Below are 20,512 nucleotides of genomic sequence, written 5' to 3'. Positions count from 1 at the left end.
AGCAGTAACTGAACATCTTAATAAGGATTAGAAGATCCCAAACATTTCAGGGCAATGCAATGTTCTTTGCTACTGAATGAAAGGCTATAGGGCTTCTGTTACATGGATTTCCAGGGTGTAATGTTAGCAATGTCTAATTTTCAGTATTTATTAAGTATCATTTTTAATTGTAACTTCAATTATTTTACCGCTTTCATTAACTTAGCTAACAAATACCTCCCACTGCAGTTGTATCATTGCACCATGTCACTCGCTAGAAAGTGGAGGAGAATGCAAGTTGAGGATTAAAGACAAACCTAAACCATGGTATTAAGAAATATCCCACATTATTAAATTTAGCACTGGCAGCCAAAGCACAGTGACGTCACACTGAAATTTGACAGTGAGTTATTAGAATCAAGTAGGAGACTGCTGACCTCTTTTGAAGGACAACAACATAACAGTGAAGCAGAATTCTTCACAGAAATCAAACTTGGTGTTCACTACCACTGTGGTCACATTTCAGTTTTAACTCCCCACTGTATGTTCATTCCAGAAAAACACATAGGCTTTGAAATTAATCAAAGCACAAACCTTGATCCACTCTATAAGTAGCAATAGGCAGCTTCACATGGTATGGTAGAACGAAGCCCCAAAATTCTGTTTCACCCCTTCAACACTTTGTCAGTTGATCAAATTTATATGCAGTTTTACATGCCTGCTATTCTAAAAACAAGCTGCAGACAAGTAATCACCCTTAAAGCCAAGATGTATATTATGAAAGGTGGTTTTACAGACCTGGCAAAAATTGTCTGAGGTTATCATATCAGCTTAGAACAAGAAAGCCAAAATAATTCCATAGATCAAAGACCACTAGGTTTTGAGTTGCTTTGCTTCTGCATTAAATGCCTTTTTTGCTCATTATAAAAAGCAAAATTTTTCACTCGCTCGCTGGACAAAAGTTGGTCTATTCAATACCCACCATGTTTTATTCAACTAAATTACAAAGTTTGGGCTACAATAAAAACTAGGTTATTGAAAAACTAAATCCTCCTTCCTCATAGACACAAGGAAATGTAGAAGGCAAATGGAGTGACTTGAACGACTAGCCTTTAAATTGATACCCATTAAGGAATAGCAATATTGTGTTTTAGCAAATATCGAGACTTCTTGAGAATGTCATGGAACAGCACTCACCAGACAACCAGTTAAAGAAATACCTTTTGCAAAGGTCCCTTCCTTAACACTACTGTCTCAATGAAATACTGAAGTAGAGAATATTTGCACTCTGCTGATGTTCTCACCTATGACTTACCTGATCGAAGTTTTGTACAGACACAGATCCCACATCCTTTTTTTTTTTTTTTTTTTTTTTCTTTTTTCTTTCCTTCTGAAACACACTGTATCCTCCCAGCCACCGCAACGGCTCAAAAAGATCCCTTCAGCAGTAGGACAATGCCTTACTTCTATCAAAATGTTATTCTGGCAATATATATGAAGCACCAACAGATAACAGAATCTGTTTTGTATGGGGCTTTCCAGAAATTCTCTAGAGAACACTCTCATACAAGATCAAATGACCTCGCAGTTCAATGAAGTCTAACTTTAGGCAAGTCAAAACTAACACCTTTCACTGGTTTTAAGTGTCTTCCAAACATACAATCGGAGGCCTTTTACTTATTTTCCCCTATTTCTTCTTCAAGCCCTTTGGAAGAATACTGGAGGTCTCCCAAATGAATTTACATACACTATACGCTAATTTTGCTTAAGTAATTTCAGACTTACACGTTGTCACAACAACCTGTTGCTATCTTTACCAAAACAGTTTGCCTGTCCTTAGTGGAAACTGGGTAGTGCTAAGAAAGCAGAAGCCTTTGCGCTCCCTCTGGTCCATGGACAACAGGTCAAGTGTCTTCCACTCCAACGTTATGAACAAGAACCTTATTACATGTTTTTTCTTACACTATAGCATTTGCTCTGACAATTATTTCCTTTTACCTCCTATGGTCAATTAAAAAGTACTGTTTTGAAGAAATAACATACAAGATTATATCCAATGCTAACACCCAAAACAACAGCAAACAAAACTTCAATGCAGATACTCAGTCGCAAGGCTGGCAACCTCCAATACATCTTAGTTATCATATTCAACAATAAAAATACCACAGGAAGAAAGTTTGCCAAAATAAAAATGGGAATATTTATTTTCTTTTCTACTAAAGCAATGCAGATCTGAGATTATACATCGGTCTTTGCAAATGTTTCTACTGCTAAATTTGTAGTTTTCAACTTTGTAAAAAATTAGACATGGACTTCAAAAAACAAAGACACGGGGCATGTCACTGAACAACTGGATAACGAGGATGAGCTCAGAACAACTGTTAGTAGGGATGAGCAAAGAAAGCTCATGCTTAGACTTAAATTCCAGCATTTGCATCATTACCATATACTCACGTGGGACAAAACGGGTACATTTTCCTTGCACATGTTTAAGCCCACTTTCCAAACATTCAGAAATCAGACTTAAATAAGGAATTTGACCAGTAGAACCTAACCATTACTTAGTAGTACTACATGCACAAGATGCAAGGGAAGCAAAAAAAAAAAACCAGACCCGTGCATACAGCATAAGACAAACTGTTACAATTGTCAAACGTGCGATGGACAAAATTTAACATTTATGAAAAGTTTTATTTGCTGTCATGAAAATAGTTTCAGAAGCACATAGTTGTATGTATTTTGCAAGGCCATCTTCACTTGGCCTCCTGAGCTTTCTTGGCGTTCTGTTTTTCTTTAGCCTAGAAAGCAAAGGGATATACTGTTAAACTCAGATGATACCAAGATCTACCTTTTGTCCATTTGACTGACTGCTCATAACATTGAACCTTCTACATAGAACACTACAGAAGGAAACAAATTACATGTCAACTCAGACACTTGATAAGTATTGTACTGTAGCTTTACTATTATTTCATAAATAGGGTAGAAAAAAGAATAGTTCCTAGCAAAGATTTTTGCAGATTACTTGTAGCCTGTATCAATTTCATGGTTGGACTCGATGATCTTTAGGGTCTTTTCCAACCTGAGTGATTCTATGAATTGATAAGGAATGTAACACACAAAATAAAGCACTCGTTTAAAACCCCCAGTTACTATGTTACAGTAAACTACTAATCTACAAAAGTACTCCTCAAAGCTCAAGTAAATGAATGTACACATCACATAATGCACAGGTTGTTCTGAATGTAACACCTCCTATTTATTTCCATGAAAGGTACAACAGATACAAAGACCACAATAACATTATTCAGTAGAGCAAATTCTCAGCTATAAAATGTTCTTTTTCAATACAGCCACCACCATTAGCTATGCATTTTCACCAGAGCTTGTAAAAACCTGCAGCAGCAAAGGCGACCTGCTGTTGCCACTACTGAAACATACCACCTACTGCCTCACTGTGCTCATATCCACTGTTTGGTCTTCATAAGTGTTCACAAGCACTGGTGAATGTCAATGGGTACAATATTTTCTGCCTGGAGGAATTCAATGACACACCTTTGCTTTGTACATACTTCCATGTCAGACATCATTCTGTCAGATTGTCCCTCTGCTGCCATCTGCCATGTGGCAACAACATGTAATGGAATACTGGCAAGAAGGTTTAGCCTGTACTGCCACACCTCCAAATCTGCCTCCAATGTCACGGGCCAACATAATAAAACAGAAGACATTACTCTCAGAGAAGCCCTTTTTTCCCCCCAGCAGAGTGACATTCAGACCTTCTTCAATTAGAGTTCAAAATTAGGAATATTATCTACTGCACAAGTAGATGAGCAAGCTGGTCCTACGATCTCATTATAATTCAGGCCAAGTACTTAAAAAGCCATATTTCTATACATAACGTTTAATGACCTTGCCAAGGTGACAGACAAACTTCAACGAAGACACCTAAATCCTAATAGCAAATCAACATTAATACCTACATACTGTACAAAGGAGAAAGCAACTGAAGCAGTGAATCTACATCAGGACAATGAAGAGAAAATTTCAAGCCCTCTAAATTACCAGAACTCTGTGCACAGGTTGCCACCTAGTGTTGATATTGAAATACATCAATAGAGCAGTCTTAACAGATCCCAGGTTGGCAAAAGGAAGTCTTGTACACAGATATGGGGACTCACAGACATTTAAATAGGGTTTGTCAAGACCACAGAATGATTCAGGTCGGGAGGGACATTTAAGATCATCTAGTCCCAACTCCCTGCCGGTGGAAGGCACTCCTGCCTATAGACTAGGTTGCTCACAGCCCCATCCATCCAAACCAATTTTAATTAAAAAAAAAAAAAAAAATCCATGCCTGTATAATAGACCGCATTTTCAAGTAGAATGTATGAAAAGTTGTAGTAATACATTGTTACTTCTAATTCAGGCAAGAAATACTCACTTTTTCTACTAATGGTATTAACTGTTGATGTTCTGCTAGAGTCTTTAATAATTCCATGATGAAGGGCAGGTAGTTATGTTTTCTTCTAATGTTTTCAATCTAAAGACAATTCACAAAAGATAAAATTCAGATAAAGATAAATTAACAAAAGATAAAACTAAGATAAAGATAAATTAACAAAATTATTGTATCACTAAAAGTGGATTTTCTCTTTTCTTCTGAAGACTCTATTGGAGTTTTTTTTAATTACATTTTAGCCAGTTCAAAAATAAAGTCCACGTCAAATTTTTGAGCACACAGTGAAAAAATAAAGGTCATATGAACTTAGTATATAAGGCACAAACTCTCCTTAAGGACACCAAGTGGATAACTTGAAGAAAGAAGTTGACTTCTATGTAGATTTCCATGATATTTCAAAATACAATTATGAAGTTTAAGCATTTTTTGGCCTCCCTATTTCAGTGTTTTGCCTATTCTCATGCCTCATGAAGTGCATACATTTTTGATGACTTCAGTATAGTTTCTGGATGCTATAGAACATAATGCAGCGACACTACTCCAGAATAGGCAGCCACAACACTTTACAGCACTGAAAAGGAAATTAGCACAAGTACAGTAGAGATAAACACCAAATTATCATTTACTAAAAAAGGAAAAAAAGAAACAATTGGTTATCCTGCTTCTAAACTTTAATTCTTCTCAAAACATTCCTTGAGAAGTATTACAGAATCATCAAAAAGTTACAAGGGATGATTTCAGAGCAGCTTCCCCACATCTGATTTTCATTAATGTAATATGCCCTCTTAAAAGATGACATACTTTCAGTATGTCAATTAAAACATCCTATGAGAGCTTCTTCACTGAAGACAATATCTATGTGTCAGATTAGTTGATGCATGGGCAAACACAGAAGGGCTCTATACATGAAGTCCAAAGACTTCCTGACTTGGCTTAATAAATAAAGAACTTTAATTACAATGATAGCTGGAAAAGCTTGTATGAAAGTTCAGCAGAAAACTAAGATTAACACATGAAATTTCACATGAAATTCAGGAATGGCATAGGAACTTACATCAAAAGCTGTAGCAGGTTACATTTCTAATACCCAAATTCCTACAGATTAATTTCAACAGCCTCCCATAGACATAACAACTGGCTTTTCCTTGCCATGTGCCCATATTTGGATCAAAAAAGCAAAGGTAACATACCTTGTATCTCTTTAGTTTTTGGTTTTCTTCTTCAATTAACATCTGATATTTTGCAACTTCTGACTGTATAGAACTTAACATGTTACTACTTTGATCTGTATCCATAGGTTCCTCCTTGCACAAAACAGAAAAAGTGAAGTTAATGCACTCTTCTTATTTAAACAAAGTAAAAAAGTCTTGCTGTTTGAATATTCCAATTACAGCAGAAGAAAATCAATTTTGCTTATTTATGAAATTTCTGCAGTTGATTATGTAGATTAGCTTTATTAAATTGGAAAAATATAGTTCCGTTGCAACAGCATATTAGCCAGGATAGACAGACACAATGATGTGTCTGCCCTGTACTCAGTGCTCAGCAAACTAACTAGGTCTGCAACACCTATCTCCATGTGGCACTGCACTGGATAGATGTAATCATCCATCCTTCCTCCTTTTAGTCGATGCTTCATTTGAAGCAAGGAACAAAGTTGGTGAATAATAAAGACACAGAACTGTTCTCACAGATCCAATCCAGTAATTTAAACACCATGACTTACCTCTGCAAGTTGTCGCTGTAATTCTGCAATTCTCTGTTCATATATCATCTTTCTGTCAGATACAATAGCCATCAAATTAAACCTTATCTCACCTTCGCTGTATCTGTAAGAAGAACAAGAAGGAAAAAAAAAGCTTTCAAAATCAGTGTTTTACACAAAAAACTCAGAAGTCTTCTTCAGGATTTCCTTCCACTGTAAGGGAATACATTTTTGGAGCGTCAGGGGAAACACACAGAGTTGTATTAAATCAAGCTGTGCTGCAGATCCAATTTTGCCATGAAATAAAAACCTCCGGTTAGCACTTCCCAAACTGTAACTTCTAATAATCTCTTCTCCCAAGATACTACTATTCCTGTATGCTACCACAAAAAAAAAAAGTATTTGAAGCTATATTCCAAAGGGGAAAAGCAAGGCAAACAACAACACAAAAGCACCACGACAACAAAACCCAAAAGGGCATGGCTGACAAGAAAAACCGCACAAGAATACTGCATGCAATACTCATACACTCTCAGTATTGTTACTGGCTATAAAGTGTTGGAGACTTACTCACAGGATGTGAGAAATATATTCAGCAGTAAGACTAGCAGCCCTTTAAGAGCATAAATCCTGAAAATGCGAGTTGGCAGTTAGGTTTGTCGTATCAAATGAACGACTTAAAGTAGATGACTTCAAAAGTTACTTCCTAAAAACTGTGTAAAATTGACTCTAACAACTTCAGTGCTGCTGCACCTTGGAGTAAGAGCTGTGAAGCTGAAGAAACTCCAGATTAATTCTTCTAGATGAAATTTCTACACCAAGCCACATACCTAAGGTTAATTTTCTATAAATACCAGCTATACAGATGTATTTATCAGCTGGTGTTTTCAATTATAAGTGCACACCCAAACATTATCAATGGTAACAGACGTGAGTTTTCACCTGCAGAGACCCACAGCCACCTAGCACATTAAATCTTGCTCTTTTTTCAAAGTACTAGCAGCATCTCTCTTCACTACACATACCTACTTTGACTAACCACACTGGAGCACAGCATATCTGAGACTTAGCTATTCATCATATTTGGCTCATGCTGGGCAATTCTGAAGTCACACACTGATATACACATATAGGGATGCACAAGCTTCACTCCTTAGAAATTCAGTTGAAAGCCTTTAACTGAAGGAAATCAAGAATAAATAACTGTTTTTTTTTCCTTTCTTTTTACATACGTAGATATATCTACGTAATGAGTTCTATTTTAAAAGCATCACAATCATTTACTTTTGTATCCGTTTCTCTATGACAGGTCTCACAGCACTTATCCAGTCATCTTGATTGCAAGAACCTAGGAAAAAAACAAATTAAAAAAAGATTACTTCAGGCCATGACTCAACGGTTCTTGTACAACGAGAAAAGGCACTGGAGACAGAGTATGGAACACTGTGACATACAGAAGACACTAAAGGAAGTGCAAAAACACGATTGGTACCACAGAGCTTTTCAAGATGCAAGATGTTATACATACCACAGAATAAGATTACAAGATATGAAATAGGAACTCTAAAAGAGAGCAAAACTAAGCTAAAACTAGCTACCCTTTAATATAGTTTGGAAATTTGCTACACATGGGGAAGCAAGGGCACTGTGTGTCAGACGCACAATGGACATGTGTGTGGGGTCAGCCATATACACCTGCACACGAACTCTTACAAAATAGAAGGACAGACTACAATTTGGAAAAAAACCACATCCTTGAAAGCATGACTTGGGAATTGTTACCTTGGCTGACAGTATCACAAGCAAAAGACAATGCTGCAGAAAAATTCTAGCCAAAGGGACTGCATAGTACGAGTACCAAGGAAAAACAAAAGCATTACATAGCTCTAATATTGTATTAGCTTGTTTGAAGAGACATTGTAGAGAACAACCTGTTTTCTTACACAGGAAGAGAAAGCAGGAGGAAAAATGGATTGTCTGATCAACAAAGATACAATATAAATTGCTGCAAAGTAGTATGTGCCTTAATATTAAGGGAATCTATAAGTTATTCTTTAAACAACACATAACCAACGTGTTGCAGGAAGTTCTGAACATCCTTTGTTTTAACAATAAAACAAAATATTACCTAAATCAATTGGTCCTTCCCTTAATCCATCCAGCTCATACAGCCGTCCATTAACAGGAACATAGCTTACAAAGTGAAATGCATCTTCTTCTTTTGCTGAAGACTTTGCATCAAATTCAAACATCTGCTGCCTGCAAAGAACATGTAAAAATAAATAAATCAATAAATCAGATGAAAGGGAATCTGCATGAATCCTTCCTAGCTGGAAAACATGTAAAACACCTGCTACCTGGCAAAGCTGTTGTGAACTTGTCGAATCACTTCGGAGTTGCTTAGTGCCAAGCCTTTCATCTGAAATTGAGTAACAAAATTGAACGGTAAGCCTACATATAAAAAGCCTGATTATTTAAAATACAGGGAGCAGCAGGCACTTACCGCAGCATCAAAACTCTGTGAAAATTCTTTAAATTCTGACAAAGTCTCTCCTAGGCGGATATCCTGATGAGCGCAATTTAACAACACACTTACTATGGCTTGAGTAGCACAAGCATTATTTATCACCTGGAAAAAAAAAAAGAGTTGATAATTTGCTCAGTGTCAGTGACAAAAGTATAATTCATACTTGGCAACACTTCTGATTACAAACACTTTCCTTGCTGAGTCACATTACAGCTTCACTCTAAAAATATACCAGCAAACACAGTCTGAGCAGCCACAGAAGCACGGGTGCTGGAGGCACTACTAAAATGAATACCCAGTGGCTGTTGTACACTATTCATTGACTAAACACGTATTTCACACTCTATGCTTAGAAACTGTCCTTCTGTTGATTCCCCACTTCCACTTTTTGTCCTTTATTAAAGGATAAAAGGACAAATCAAATGAGAACACACTGATTTTATTGATCATCCCACTAAAATAGCATACACAGTGAACTACTCAGACTATATTGTATTTATAGCAAAAAAAAAAAAAGTCATCCTTGCAAAGAGTTTCTTTTGAATGATCAGAATTCCCAAAGGAATTAAGAGCCTCCAAAAAACATTTGTGTGGGGAAATAAAACATGTAACAGGATCTATATACACACACATATATTTTAAGAAGTTACGCAGGATAAAACATATCAAATATCCAAGGTTTTATCCTAATAAAACTTACAGGTGTTTTGAGATATAAAGACTGTATTTTTAAAGACTGTTTTGATGAAGAGCCATATGAAAATTTAGATCTTACCCCTGTTACTTAGCTATACTCTACCGTTTTGAATCAGTTACTACTTTGTGTAACTGTCTCTTAAATCACCTTGTTAAATCTGTGTTTAATATTTCACTGCCAGAAAACACGATCAAAACTCTTCATATTTCAGCAATGTCTTTAATGTGTTTTGTTCTTTTTATCCACATTAATATCCATTTATATCCACATTAAAATACAGTATAAAAGAATATAAAGATGACTGTAACACAAAGTTATGAGGTTACAATACAAGGCATCTCAGTTTTTTTCCTGAGGGAGCTGCAGGCTAGGAAAAGTAATGTTTTTTCAGCCAGGAGACTATTTTGCAATTGAAGATGGTAACTATTAGGACTGGCAGAAATTATGTTGATTTTGTGTAAAAAGGTGAAAATCAGTTTGGGGGTGTGAATGCAAAACCACTTCCAACAAGAAAGGAGGAAAAAGGAAACTTCCCCTCATATCAACAAACAACTTTTCGCAATCAAAACCAAATTCTCACTGATTGCAAACAGTTGTAGTACAGACATCAAAAGTGGACAGAATGAACCAGGTCATGTGTCTGCCTTTCTGTCAACCACCACAATCCTTTGCATTACCATTCCTACTCCAGAAATGGCTTCAGAGACATCACTTGCTTCCATCTTCAAAGAAATCCAACTATGTTAGCACTACATGCTGTATAAAATACGCTTCATGGTATTCAGATTAGGTGTCCGTAGTGCAGATCATGAAGTAATAACAAAACACCTCCTAGTTTAAGGCAAATCTGGTTGTCTTAAATTATAGTCACGAGTCAGAATAGATTACAGAAACTGAGGAAACTTAAATGGACTGCAGGCATGCAAGCTAATGGTTGGATTTCACACAATTATATAACAATTGAGCACAGAGGGGAGTCAATCTAAGGCAGTGAAGCAATGAACAGTAGCAGAACAAAATTAAATAACAGCCTAACAGAATGACATAATTCCAAAGATCTAAGGACTCTTTCCCTTGTTATAGTGTAAAAACTGACAGTTGCCTGCCGTATGACTTGGGAGTGGTATCAGACATGGCTGCAGCACTGCAGGATGAAAGCAGGAAGATCTCCCGTGCATTAGAGAGAGCTAATCTGAAACAGTGGCACAATCATGGTATTAAATAAGCCGACAGAGAAAGGCAGAAGAGGTAGAGAGGACAATAGTGATCCCTGTGGTAAAGAACACGTTATTGGAATGAAGGGACACCACAGCTAACTTCCACCTATAGAATAGGATCTAATAAAGAACATGAAAGGCAGAGAATGCACTGTATGATGATCCTTACTGAAAAATCAAAATTGAACAACAGGTGCTCAGACAGACCACCAACTCAACAGTGAATTCAAAAAGGGAAAGGAAAGTAAGAGAGGGGTTTTGAGTCCAGAGGCAGATCAGCTCAGAAACTGGATCAGCTGGATAAAGGAGCTTGAAATAACAGCAAAAACAAGCTTAACATGGATTAGTGGCCTCATTCAATATCTGCCTTTCAGCATAAACAAACTCTGTATTCTAACTACTCTATGAAGTACCCGCTTAAGAGTACAAGAACAATGTTAAACTATCCTGTCTTACTGCTGCAAAACACAGAACAAATGCAGATCTTAGACCAGTGTTACTGAAATGGAAACATATTATAGAACTACAAACACTCTCCAGAACTGCAAGGCAGGAAGAAAAAGCAGCAGACAGATTTCTGTGCGTGAATCAGAAGGTGGTGCAGACAGCAGATGTAATAAGGCAGGACTTCTGGGGGGAAGGACTTGATCTCTTGAGGTCCATTCCGACCCCTGCAGTTCTGTGACATCCCCATACCTAGGTGATGTGAGAGAAGTACCATGGCAGAGGGAAGAAGTGATCTTAGTACCTATGGTACAAGTGCAAGGCTTGTTACAGCACAGTATTCTATCAGTGCACGCAGCCAGGCCAACATTGCTACACAGCCACCCAGCACATGCTCTTAGGGAGAAACAGTGAGGATACCCATCTACCTTAATTTCCAACATATTTCTGTGACTTAAGGTGTCTCAGCATACACTGAAAATATTTTCTACTTCTTTTTAGACTGCATGACAGTATATGCAGGTTGTCCTAGAAAGATTTTCAGCCTGATTTTTAGAATTTTCTGCATTTGCCCAGAAATCCCAACACCTGCCTGAGTATTTTCTATCCAGGAAGTCCTGGAAAGGACTTAATCATTAATTAAAACATTATTATTCAGGATTCCAACTTAAAGCAGACACACATTTTTGAAACCCCCAGAAATATCTGTGTACTTAGCGAGATGTGAAGCCAGATTCCAACACAGGAGAATACTGCTGTATCACCAAGCAGAGCTTAGCTTACAACAAACCATTGCAAGGACATACCTGAACATGTTATTTTGTTACACTTTTTCACTAACGACTCAAAATTTCATAAGCAGGCACCTCTGTCTAAAAAAAACAGTTGGAAGTTTCTGGGTCAGTTTAAGGTTGCACTACTTTAAGATCACAAATTACATTCAGCTGATGGACTAGCTTTAAAACAAAACCATAACACCTTTAAGCAGCCTTGTGCTGTAACTGGTAATATAACTGGCAGATTACAAGACTTCACTTAGCAAGGAGCACATTACAAAACAGTAGGTTTGACAAAGCCCAGTATAAAAGAATTGGGCATTAGGACTAAGTTCTGAAACTTATTCCTGTTTAAAATTCCTATTCAAGTAATCCTTTGGAATAAAATGTATATATATATATTCATCATTATATATATATTTCATCATTATATATATAATCTTCCCATAGTTATATTCCATTACTGAAAATCTTTTTCTGATTTTTATCAGGTACATTGTAGGCTCACCTCTTATGATGTTATCTGTAATCTCAACTTTAGCCTTAACATAGATATTTGGTCCATTTTAACGTTACCAAAATTGTTAGTGTCAGAGAACAGAAGAATTGAGTTTGTAGACAACTGCAGAATTGAAAACACTAAAATAAAATAGCACACAATATGCTCCAATTAGTGGCACAAAGATAGCAAGAAAACTTTGATTGGTAGTTAACAGTATCATTAATAGGATCCTGCTTCCGCAGGTGCAGATTTCCTCCCTGGTTAAATTACTGTTTTACTATCACAACTGTAATGTTCTACCATCACAATGCAGCATAAAATAAATACACTGCACAAAATAAATGCATTATGCCAGCATTTCAGTAGTAATATCTGAAGGAGTTATTAGAATAGTAAGAAAATCCTAGTAAGAAAGTCTACAGCAATGGCCTTATCTTCTGTCAAAAGATGCTTTCACTTCTACACTGATCAGCACAGAACTCTGCTATTCTAAACAGTGCTGACAACAGCTAAACACACTGAGTGGCACAATCACATAACCACTGCATGAAAAAATAATGGCAAGGGCCTACTTATGCAACACAGAAATCAGGAAAATCAGAGTTAAGGCTGAAATTGGATCCTTAACTCACCTCGTTGTGCCTAGGTATCCTAGCTCAAAGGGTATGTAAGATCATCCAGAGTTCTCTGCCCTCAAATAGAGGACCAAATCATACCTAGGCATAACAGGGAGGCCAAATTTAAGATGAGTGTGCATAAAACTGACCAGTAAAAAAAAAACCAAAACCTTTTAATAAGCATGCAGACTCAACAGACTTGAAAATTCAACTCCTCCCTCCCTCCCTCCCAACATACTCATGATTTCATGTCAGACAACATCAACATTTTAGAATTCAGTGACCATATTGGTATGGAAATAGGTAAGACCAAACCATGAGCATGTAAAAGCTTTTATAAAAACAGTTTCTTAATGCAATTTTGTAAGCTTGTTCTTTGCTGTGTTCTTGTAGTGTTAGAGTTTATAGCACTTGATACTTAAGGTTTTCTCCCCCCAAAATGAAAAACAAAAATATAGAAATGTAATATTTAATTAACACTGAAGTGCAACAGAGCTACACTGCTGGTAACACCACTTATTTTCCACACTAAATTGATGTTTTGCATTAACAGCTACTTAGTCCTGCTCAGAAAGGACTCAGCATTTCAGTTTAGAACTTCTCTGCAGTAAGATGGCATATATCAGATCTCTTCAGATGCCAACATTTAGAAGAAAATAATGTATAAGGAGGGGAAAAAAAAGAAGCATCACATAGGTTTCCTGAGATTTTTCAGTGCTTCAGCATCATTTCAGTTTTAAGATACAGATCAACAGATCAAAAGTAAAAAATCTTCACTAAACCAAAAAAGACATCCAGGATTCTGATGTTCCATCCCACAAATGAATGACAGTATTTTAATGATTTTTTCTCAGATGTTACAAATGCTACTAATAAAAAAACCTGAAAGATACCTCTCCCTCTCTAAGCCACACCACACAACTGGCCTTTAAGTTTCATAGGGAAAAAGAGAAGTGACATAAACCCTGCTGTGTGATAGCCATAGAAGGAGTCTTACAATAGGAATATCTAATATTGATGTCAATCTTCCTTTCTGGATGACTCAGCAAGATTTACTGACCGTGGTTTCAAGAAATATAGTAATATCATTACTATCACAAAGTCACCCGTTACCACTACTTACCTTTTACCAGCTCTGGCCTGTACAGGCTGACTGACCAAACGCATCTCACAAAGTGGCAGGAGATTAAACCAGAAAATACACAAAATCTATAGAAAACTGCTTGCTGGTTAGATGAATTGGCCACGGAAGTTCAATGAGCACGTGAGCCATTGCAAGAGATGGCGAGAATCATGCATCTGAAGGAGACAGGCTTGCAGGACCTGAACATCCTATATTCTTATCAACAGCAAATCACCAGATCAACATCTCTGGAAATTGCTTCATGATTCACTCCAGCAAATCTACCTTACAAGACAACAGGTTCTAGGAGAGCAGGTGAAGTGAAGATGTGGTAAGTACCTCCATGCTCACAACATGAAGTTTTAACATTTTAAGGTTTAATAAAAAAGTAAAATACAAATGTTTCAAAGAACTCTAGAAGACAAAGCTTTTTATTGTTTGCTTTATGGCTTTTTATGTTTTTGCTACCAAGCCTAACACTACCCTGATTTTCTGAAGTACATTCTGCAACACAAAATTAAAAGCTCAAGACCCTTCTTAGACTCTTACTTTCAAATGCTTCAAAAAGAGAAGTATCAGGGGGAAGCAGACAATGTCAAGCAAACAAAAGTTTGGAAACTTTTCAGAGGCCATTTACTCAAAGGAAAAAAAAAGATGAAATATCTTGAATGATGATAAACTCGCTCTAACTTGAGAAAAAGGAGCCTCTCTAGATTCACGTCAGTCATTTCCTCCTGCCAAGTAACTACTCTGAGAGCTGCATCAAGGATTTTTTGCTGACCTTGCTTGCAGTAAGGCTACTCTATAGCCACAGGCTACTGATCTCTAGCAGTGTTTAATTACTCAGAAAGCATGAACTAAAACAGTGCCTATGACACCTACAAAACTGTAAAGATAACAATCTGCATCAGTTTACCTTTATGTGCTAAGAAAGATGGACACTGCTTGGCAGGACTCAAGACATGCAGCAGGGGAATAGCTACATAATAAAATCAACCACGGAATAAAGTCACTTATGACAGTCTGAAACAATAAGGCAGGGGGATTGTAACTGTAGCAATTAGACCAATATGAGGGGAAAGGCATTACAACAAAAGTGTGATGACAGAAGGACCAGCAAAACAGAAAGGTGCTACAAAGGAAGAGAAGAAGATTGCTCACCCATATCAGAAGATTGCAGGTTCACAGCAGAAAGTTTCACCAAGAAGGGATCTCCAAGCAGAGATCCTTCCCCAGTGGCAGTCAGCCCTTAAATGAGGTCTAAGAGAGGTGCAGCCAGGCTCCACCTCTTCTGCTCACACAGCTGAACTGCCTTCACCTGTGCTCTCAGGGCTGACCAGGACCTTTCCCCAGGTGCTCAATCAGTGCTTCAGGCTGTGACTCAACAGTTCCCATACAAATAACTAAATAACAAAAACTAACAGAAGACAATTATCTGCCTAATAGAAGTACACAAACAGAAAAGACAGGGAGCTGCAGATATTGATTCTGTTGTTTTTCACATTTCTGCTTTCAGTTAGGAGTGCGTGGAGATTTCTTCACAAAAACAGAAAACACTTATTTTTCCTGTAACTCAATTTAAACTTTCTGATTTAAATACTTCAGACTTAAAACGTACAGACCAAACCAGTCCATAAATCCTTCAAGTGTTATCCTAGAGTTATAATGACCTAACTGCAAAGCATTTGAGAAACACAAGAGACAAGAACTTGACTGAAACAAACATTTTGAAAGTGGTTTCAAAGAAAAAACCAATAACAAACCAAAAATAAAACAACAAATACATTACTTCTTCTGCTGAAAACTAATTTCTTATGGTACAGAACAGTTACTTCTTATAGGACAGGGATGGCAAATAAGTAAGAGCTTTACTTTTCAATACTTCATTATGTTTTTGTCTGCCTTGGCAGATCAGATTTGCTTTCCTAGCCATCTAACATATAGCATCTCATCTCACAAGATTTGTCAAAGTTGCTTCACTTAGAAAAGTGTTAATTGCTGTGTACATTTAAATAAAAAGCTGGCTTATCTTTCCATATTAAGTGCTCTGTTTCATGACATTTCTAACAAAAACACCAAACTTGCCATACCTGTTTAGCAAAAAATATTGTATCCAGTCTGGAATCTTGAACAACAGAACCTGCTGGTTCCTCTCCTGGCTGCCACTTGAAAAGGAATATCAGCCCATGCACCGGTCTAAAATATCAAATTCATAGGAAAAAAAAAACACAAATAAACAGAACAACAATTAACAAAATAGGTGTTTCTGGCTTTAGAATTTTTTTTTAATACATCTATGATAGTTTAACTGTATGCTGTTACAGTAATCCTCTTCATTATTTACTTATAAACACAGGGAGCTTGCACTGCAATTTTCAGTTAGCCTTTTAATTACGGAGAACATACTTGTATAATCAAGATGTTATAATCACAATATAATTGTGTATAATCAACAGATATCAAGATGTTGTAATCACAATATAATCAAGAGAATTAGGCAAAGTAGACAACGATCACAAAAGAGAATAAGTGGAAGAGCTTACCCTTCGGCTGAGCTCACCACAAAACACCAAGAGAGGGGATCTCCAGAAGAGATCCTTCCCCTCCGGTAGCCAGCTCTTAAATAGGTCCAGGAGGGGTGGGGCCAGGCTCCACCCCTTCCGGCTGCACAGGTGAATTGCCTTCACCTGTGCTCCTCTGGCTGACTCATGGCTCGCCTCAGGTGATTAATCAGAGGTTCAGGCTGTGACTCAGCAGTTTCCATACAGTACTTAAGGCTTCTTTCCATACAAGCTGCACAATTCCAGTGGAATTTGCATTTAGCAAGTCAAGACCAGTTTTTCTGGTCACTGTAATGATAATAGGTGCAAAACACCCTTTACGACCTATGAGCAACTGGGTAATATTTTTATAGTTATTTATCGATCACACATAAGAAATGGAATGAAAGTTTCAGTACTCCTTTTAAACATAAAATACTGAAAGATAAGAGGAGCTCCTCAAAGGATGCAATGCAAACCAAGGCTAAAATAATTAGAAAACTCTTCTCACGTTCTAGCTGCTACTATCAGCTCTACCCACAAACAGAAAAGTTAGTTAATGAAACAAAGCTAATGCTTTGTTTCATTATAATAAATGTTATTTAATTATAAATAAATAAAATAAATAAAAGGTTATTTAACTGCGAAGTACTTGATTAAATCAAAACCCTGATGTAATTCAGTGCAAACTGAACACCCACCACCCAATCTTAGGACAAGCTTCTTGCACAGTTCACACAAATATAAATAAAAAACATACAACTTAGAAAGGAAAGTTCCTTACTTCAATTTTTCAAAGTTTTCCGGTTCTAAACTCCATATTTCTTCTACTTGTGCTCCTCTACAGCCTGCACAAAAAAAAAAAAAAAGTTTCCTTAGCTACTGCATTTAGAATAGATGTAACTAACTAAAAAAAAAAAAAAAAAAATCATAGAATCATAGAAAGGCCTAGATTGAAAAAGACCACAATGCTCATCTGGTTCCAACCTCCTGCTATGTGCAGGGTCGCCAACTACCAGACCAGGCTGCCCAGAGCCACATCCAGCCTGGCCTTAAATGCCTCCGTGGGGCATCCACAGCCTCCTTGTGCAACCTGTTCCAGTGCATCACCACCCTCCGTGTGAAAATCTTCCTCCTAATATCTAACCTAAACCTCCTGTCTCCATTTAAAACCATTCCCCCTTGTCCCATCACTATCCATCCTTGTAAACAGTTGTTTACCCAAACAGATCTAGTCTCATTTCCTTCTATTTTCTCTTTGTAGACATCCACCAAGTTTTTATTTTTCACTCTTGCTGGTCATAAGCAACAGCTTCATGATTTCTGGGTTACAGCAGCATACGAGAACAGCCAAGCTCATTAATTCCTATAAACTTCTCAAGAGAATCACTTCTCACACACTAACTTCCTTCTACTGTTATAAGATACATTTTAAATGCCGAGTGCAACACTTTATATTTTGTGTGAACTACAGAATTTTAGCAGATAGAAAAGGACCAAATTAAGGCCTGCTCTAATTTAAGTGATTTCACTAAGAGCTCAGTGAAATTCAATTACCTTCTGATCTTCAAATGCTGGAAGAGACTGTTATGATAACATGGATCCACACCATGGGACAAACAGATATCAAAGCGTGTAAGTAAATTGTAAATTAGGTGGTTATTCTTGCGTTTTAGGACACACAGCATTACAAAGCAGTTTTATAAAAACTTCCCCCCCCCCCCCCCAAAAAAAAAAAGGAAGATTAACACATTATTTAAACAAACGCAGAAGTAAAACTAGACTTAGCTGTGTAACCGCAATAGGCTAAACAGAATAATTGGAAATCAGCATAAAACCCAGCGTTCTGAAAGCAGCCCCTCGCAGGTCACCCAGCAGCACGGTCGCGCCGCTCATCTTGCTCCCCAGCTACCCTCCTCACAGCCCACACACAAACACACACACACGGCCCGCAGCCCCGCCCGCTCCCTACGAGCGGCTCCCTACGAGTGCTGCTGCAGCCGGAGACACGCGGCGGGGCCTGCTAGCCGTAAGGCCTACAATACAACAACGCCCCTCCGGGTTCCGCAACGCCTCCGCTCCCTCACCGAAGCCCTTGATGAGTTCCGTGAAGACGCCCGGGTCGCTCTCCATGAGGCACCACTCCCCCGCGCTGCTGCCTCCCGCCATGGCGGCAGCCCGCGCGCTACCCTCGGGCGGTAGGTGCCGCCGGCCGGCTACGCCGCGAGGCCGAGACACGCCACTCCCTTCCCGGCAGGCCCCGCGACACGCGCCGCACCTGGCATCTCTATGGTGAGGCAGGGCGGGAGCGGGAAGCGAACGCGACGAGCGGTTCCGGGTCAGCAGCAGAAACCACTTCCGGGTCAGAGCGGCGCCGGGCACGAGCGTTTCCGTCTCCATCCGGGCACTGAGCGCGGCGGCGCGGGGCGGAGGGCGCGGCTCCATCCGGGTCTCGGGGATGCTGTCAGGACGCCGGCGGGCGGGGCCGCGAGTGTGGGTGCGGGACCCGCCTGGGGCCGCTCTGAGCGCTCACGACCGGCTCCGCCGCCCCCGGCTCCGTCGGGCCCTTCGCATTCCTTCGCTCGAAGTGATCCGCCTCGGGACCGCGCCGCTGCTCGGGGTCGGAGGTCGCGCTGGCCCGGGCCGGCCACGCCCCGCGGCATCGAAGGCAAGTGGCAGCGGCCGGCCCGGGGCGGCTGTGGCGCGGTGGGCGGGAGGCTGAGGGCTGCTGCGCCGTGCGCTCGCACACCGGGCGGGCTGCGGGCTCCCGGTGGGTCCTGCAGGGTTCAAGTAGCCTGGTGTCGGCTGCAGGGCTCTCCATTGGTCATCTGGGTCACGGGCTGTTAACGTTCCTCTTCAGATAGCGATGCTTGATTCGGATCAAAAGCACTCACGTTGCTGTCAGGGCTCTGCTTTAGGAGTGCTGAGCTCCACAGCTGACCTCACGTTACTGAAAGGTGGGGGGGTGTGAACGTGGTTTCTCGCAGAAAGCATATCTGGATTTTGAGGACAATTTTAAATGTTGACTTTAAACTTTACAGGCATTTTTTTTTTTTTTTTTCCTTTTAATAAAGCATCAAACTCAGTCTAACTCCATGTTTTCACTGCAAAGTTTGTTTCATCATCAGCCTAAAAACCTATGGTTCTATTAAAGCTTTCTGCTCCAGATGGATTATTTTCACATGTAACTGAAACTTGCATTGTATAGCATGTCTTAAGAAAACCAGCAGTAATTTGTAGCAGTCATAGAAAATGTGGTAGAGATCAGCTTGTGAACTCAAGTGTGTTAGGGTAAATATGGGTATCAATGTGCTCCTCAGTACTTAAGCTCCATATGGGCTGCTACATGCCAGGCAAAACCATATTTTGCTTACAGGTTAATTTATGTTGTGCTTGAAATATATACATTCCTTTACTGTTGTTTTTACTTTCCTCTCTAGAAGACAGTATGGTAGATTATATTTTTTCTTTTGATAAACTCCATGAAGAAGTTACATTTACAAATGATTAAAACTATGGAAGTGAAATGAATTTATAGCAATTATTTTCTAAAACTAATAGTTTAATTTCAACATCTCAGTGTTGATCATGGATATTCACTGGTAATATTTCTCCTGTTAGTGGGAACATGTTCAAACTGGGCAAGTTCATACCAATTCTCATTCATTCATTTCTTTTGTTATATTTAGTCTGTGACTTAAGGCTTTTCACATTGCTGATTGCATTCAGGTAACTCAGAAGCTGGGAATATTCCAGAGCCAAAATAGTACTGCTGAATTTTCCATCAGGGCTTCACATTCACATTCATTGTTACAGCTCAGAAGCAATAGTAGGGTTTTGGTAAAGCACCCATTCAATGCATATTTGCATTTAGTCATCTGCAGGAATGAGATTTGTCTGTGTTTTAGAGATGTGAAAGGAAG

The 20,512-nt window shown here is 38.7% G+C and overlaps 1 protein-coding gene across 2 annotated transcripts; it reads right to left on the bottom strand.

Annotated features, from left to right (window-relative positions):
- Positions 1-2,732: 2,732 nt before the first annotated feature.
- Positions 2,733-18,758, bottom strand: UCHL5 (ubiquitin C-terminal hydrolase L5; the record flags this gene model as incomplete). 2 transcript variants are annotated; one of them, XM_079536460.1, is made up of 11 exons in its annotated part: positions 2,733-2,777; positions 4,424-4,522; positions 5,632-5,745; positions 6,168-6,270; positions 7,431-7,494; positions 8,275-8,405; positions 8,504-8,565; positions 8,650-8,775; positions 16,140-16,245; positions 17,374-17,437; positions 18,677-18,758. In XM_079536460.1, the coding sequence occupies 11 exons, from the start codon at positions 18,756-18,758 to the stop codon at positions 2,733-2,735; spliced, it is 996 nt and encodes a 331-aa protein (XP_079392586.1). The 2 variants fall into 2 exon arrangements, with proteins under 2 accessions (XP_079392586.1, XP_079392587.1); XM_079536461.1 differs by lacking the exons at positions 8,650-8,775; positions 16,140-16,245; positions 17,374-17,437; positions 18,677-18,758 and having other exon boundaries at positions 5,632-5,742.
- Between the last annotated feature and the right edge of the window lie 1,754 nt (positions 18,759-20,512).

Source organism: Tetrao urogallus (assembly GCF_951394365.1).
Source record: "Tetrao urogallus genome assembly, chromosome: 5".
Taxonomy (NCBI): Eukaryota; Metazoa; Chordata; class Aves; order Galliformes; family Phasianidae; genus Tetrao; species Tetrao urogallus.
This window is presented reverse-complemented; position numbering and strand designations above follow the sequence as displayed.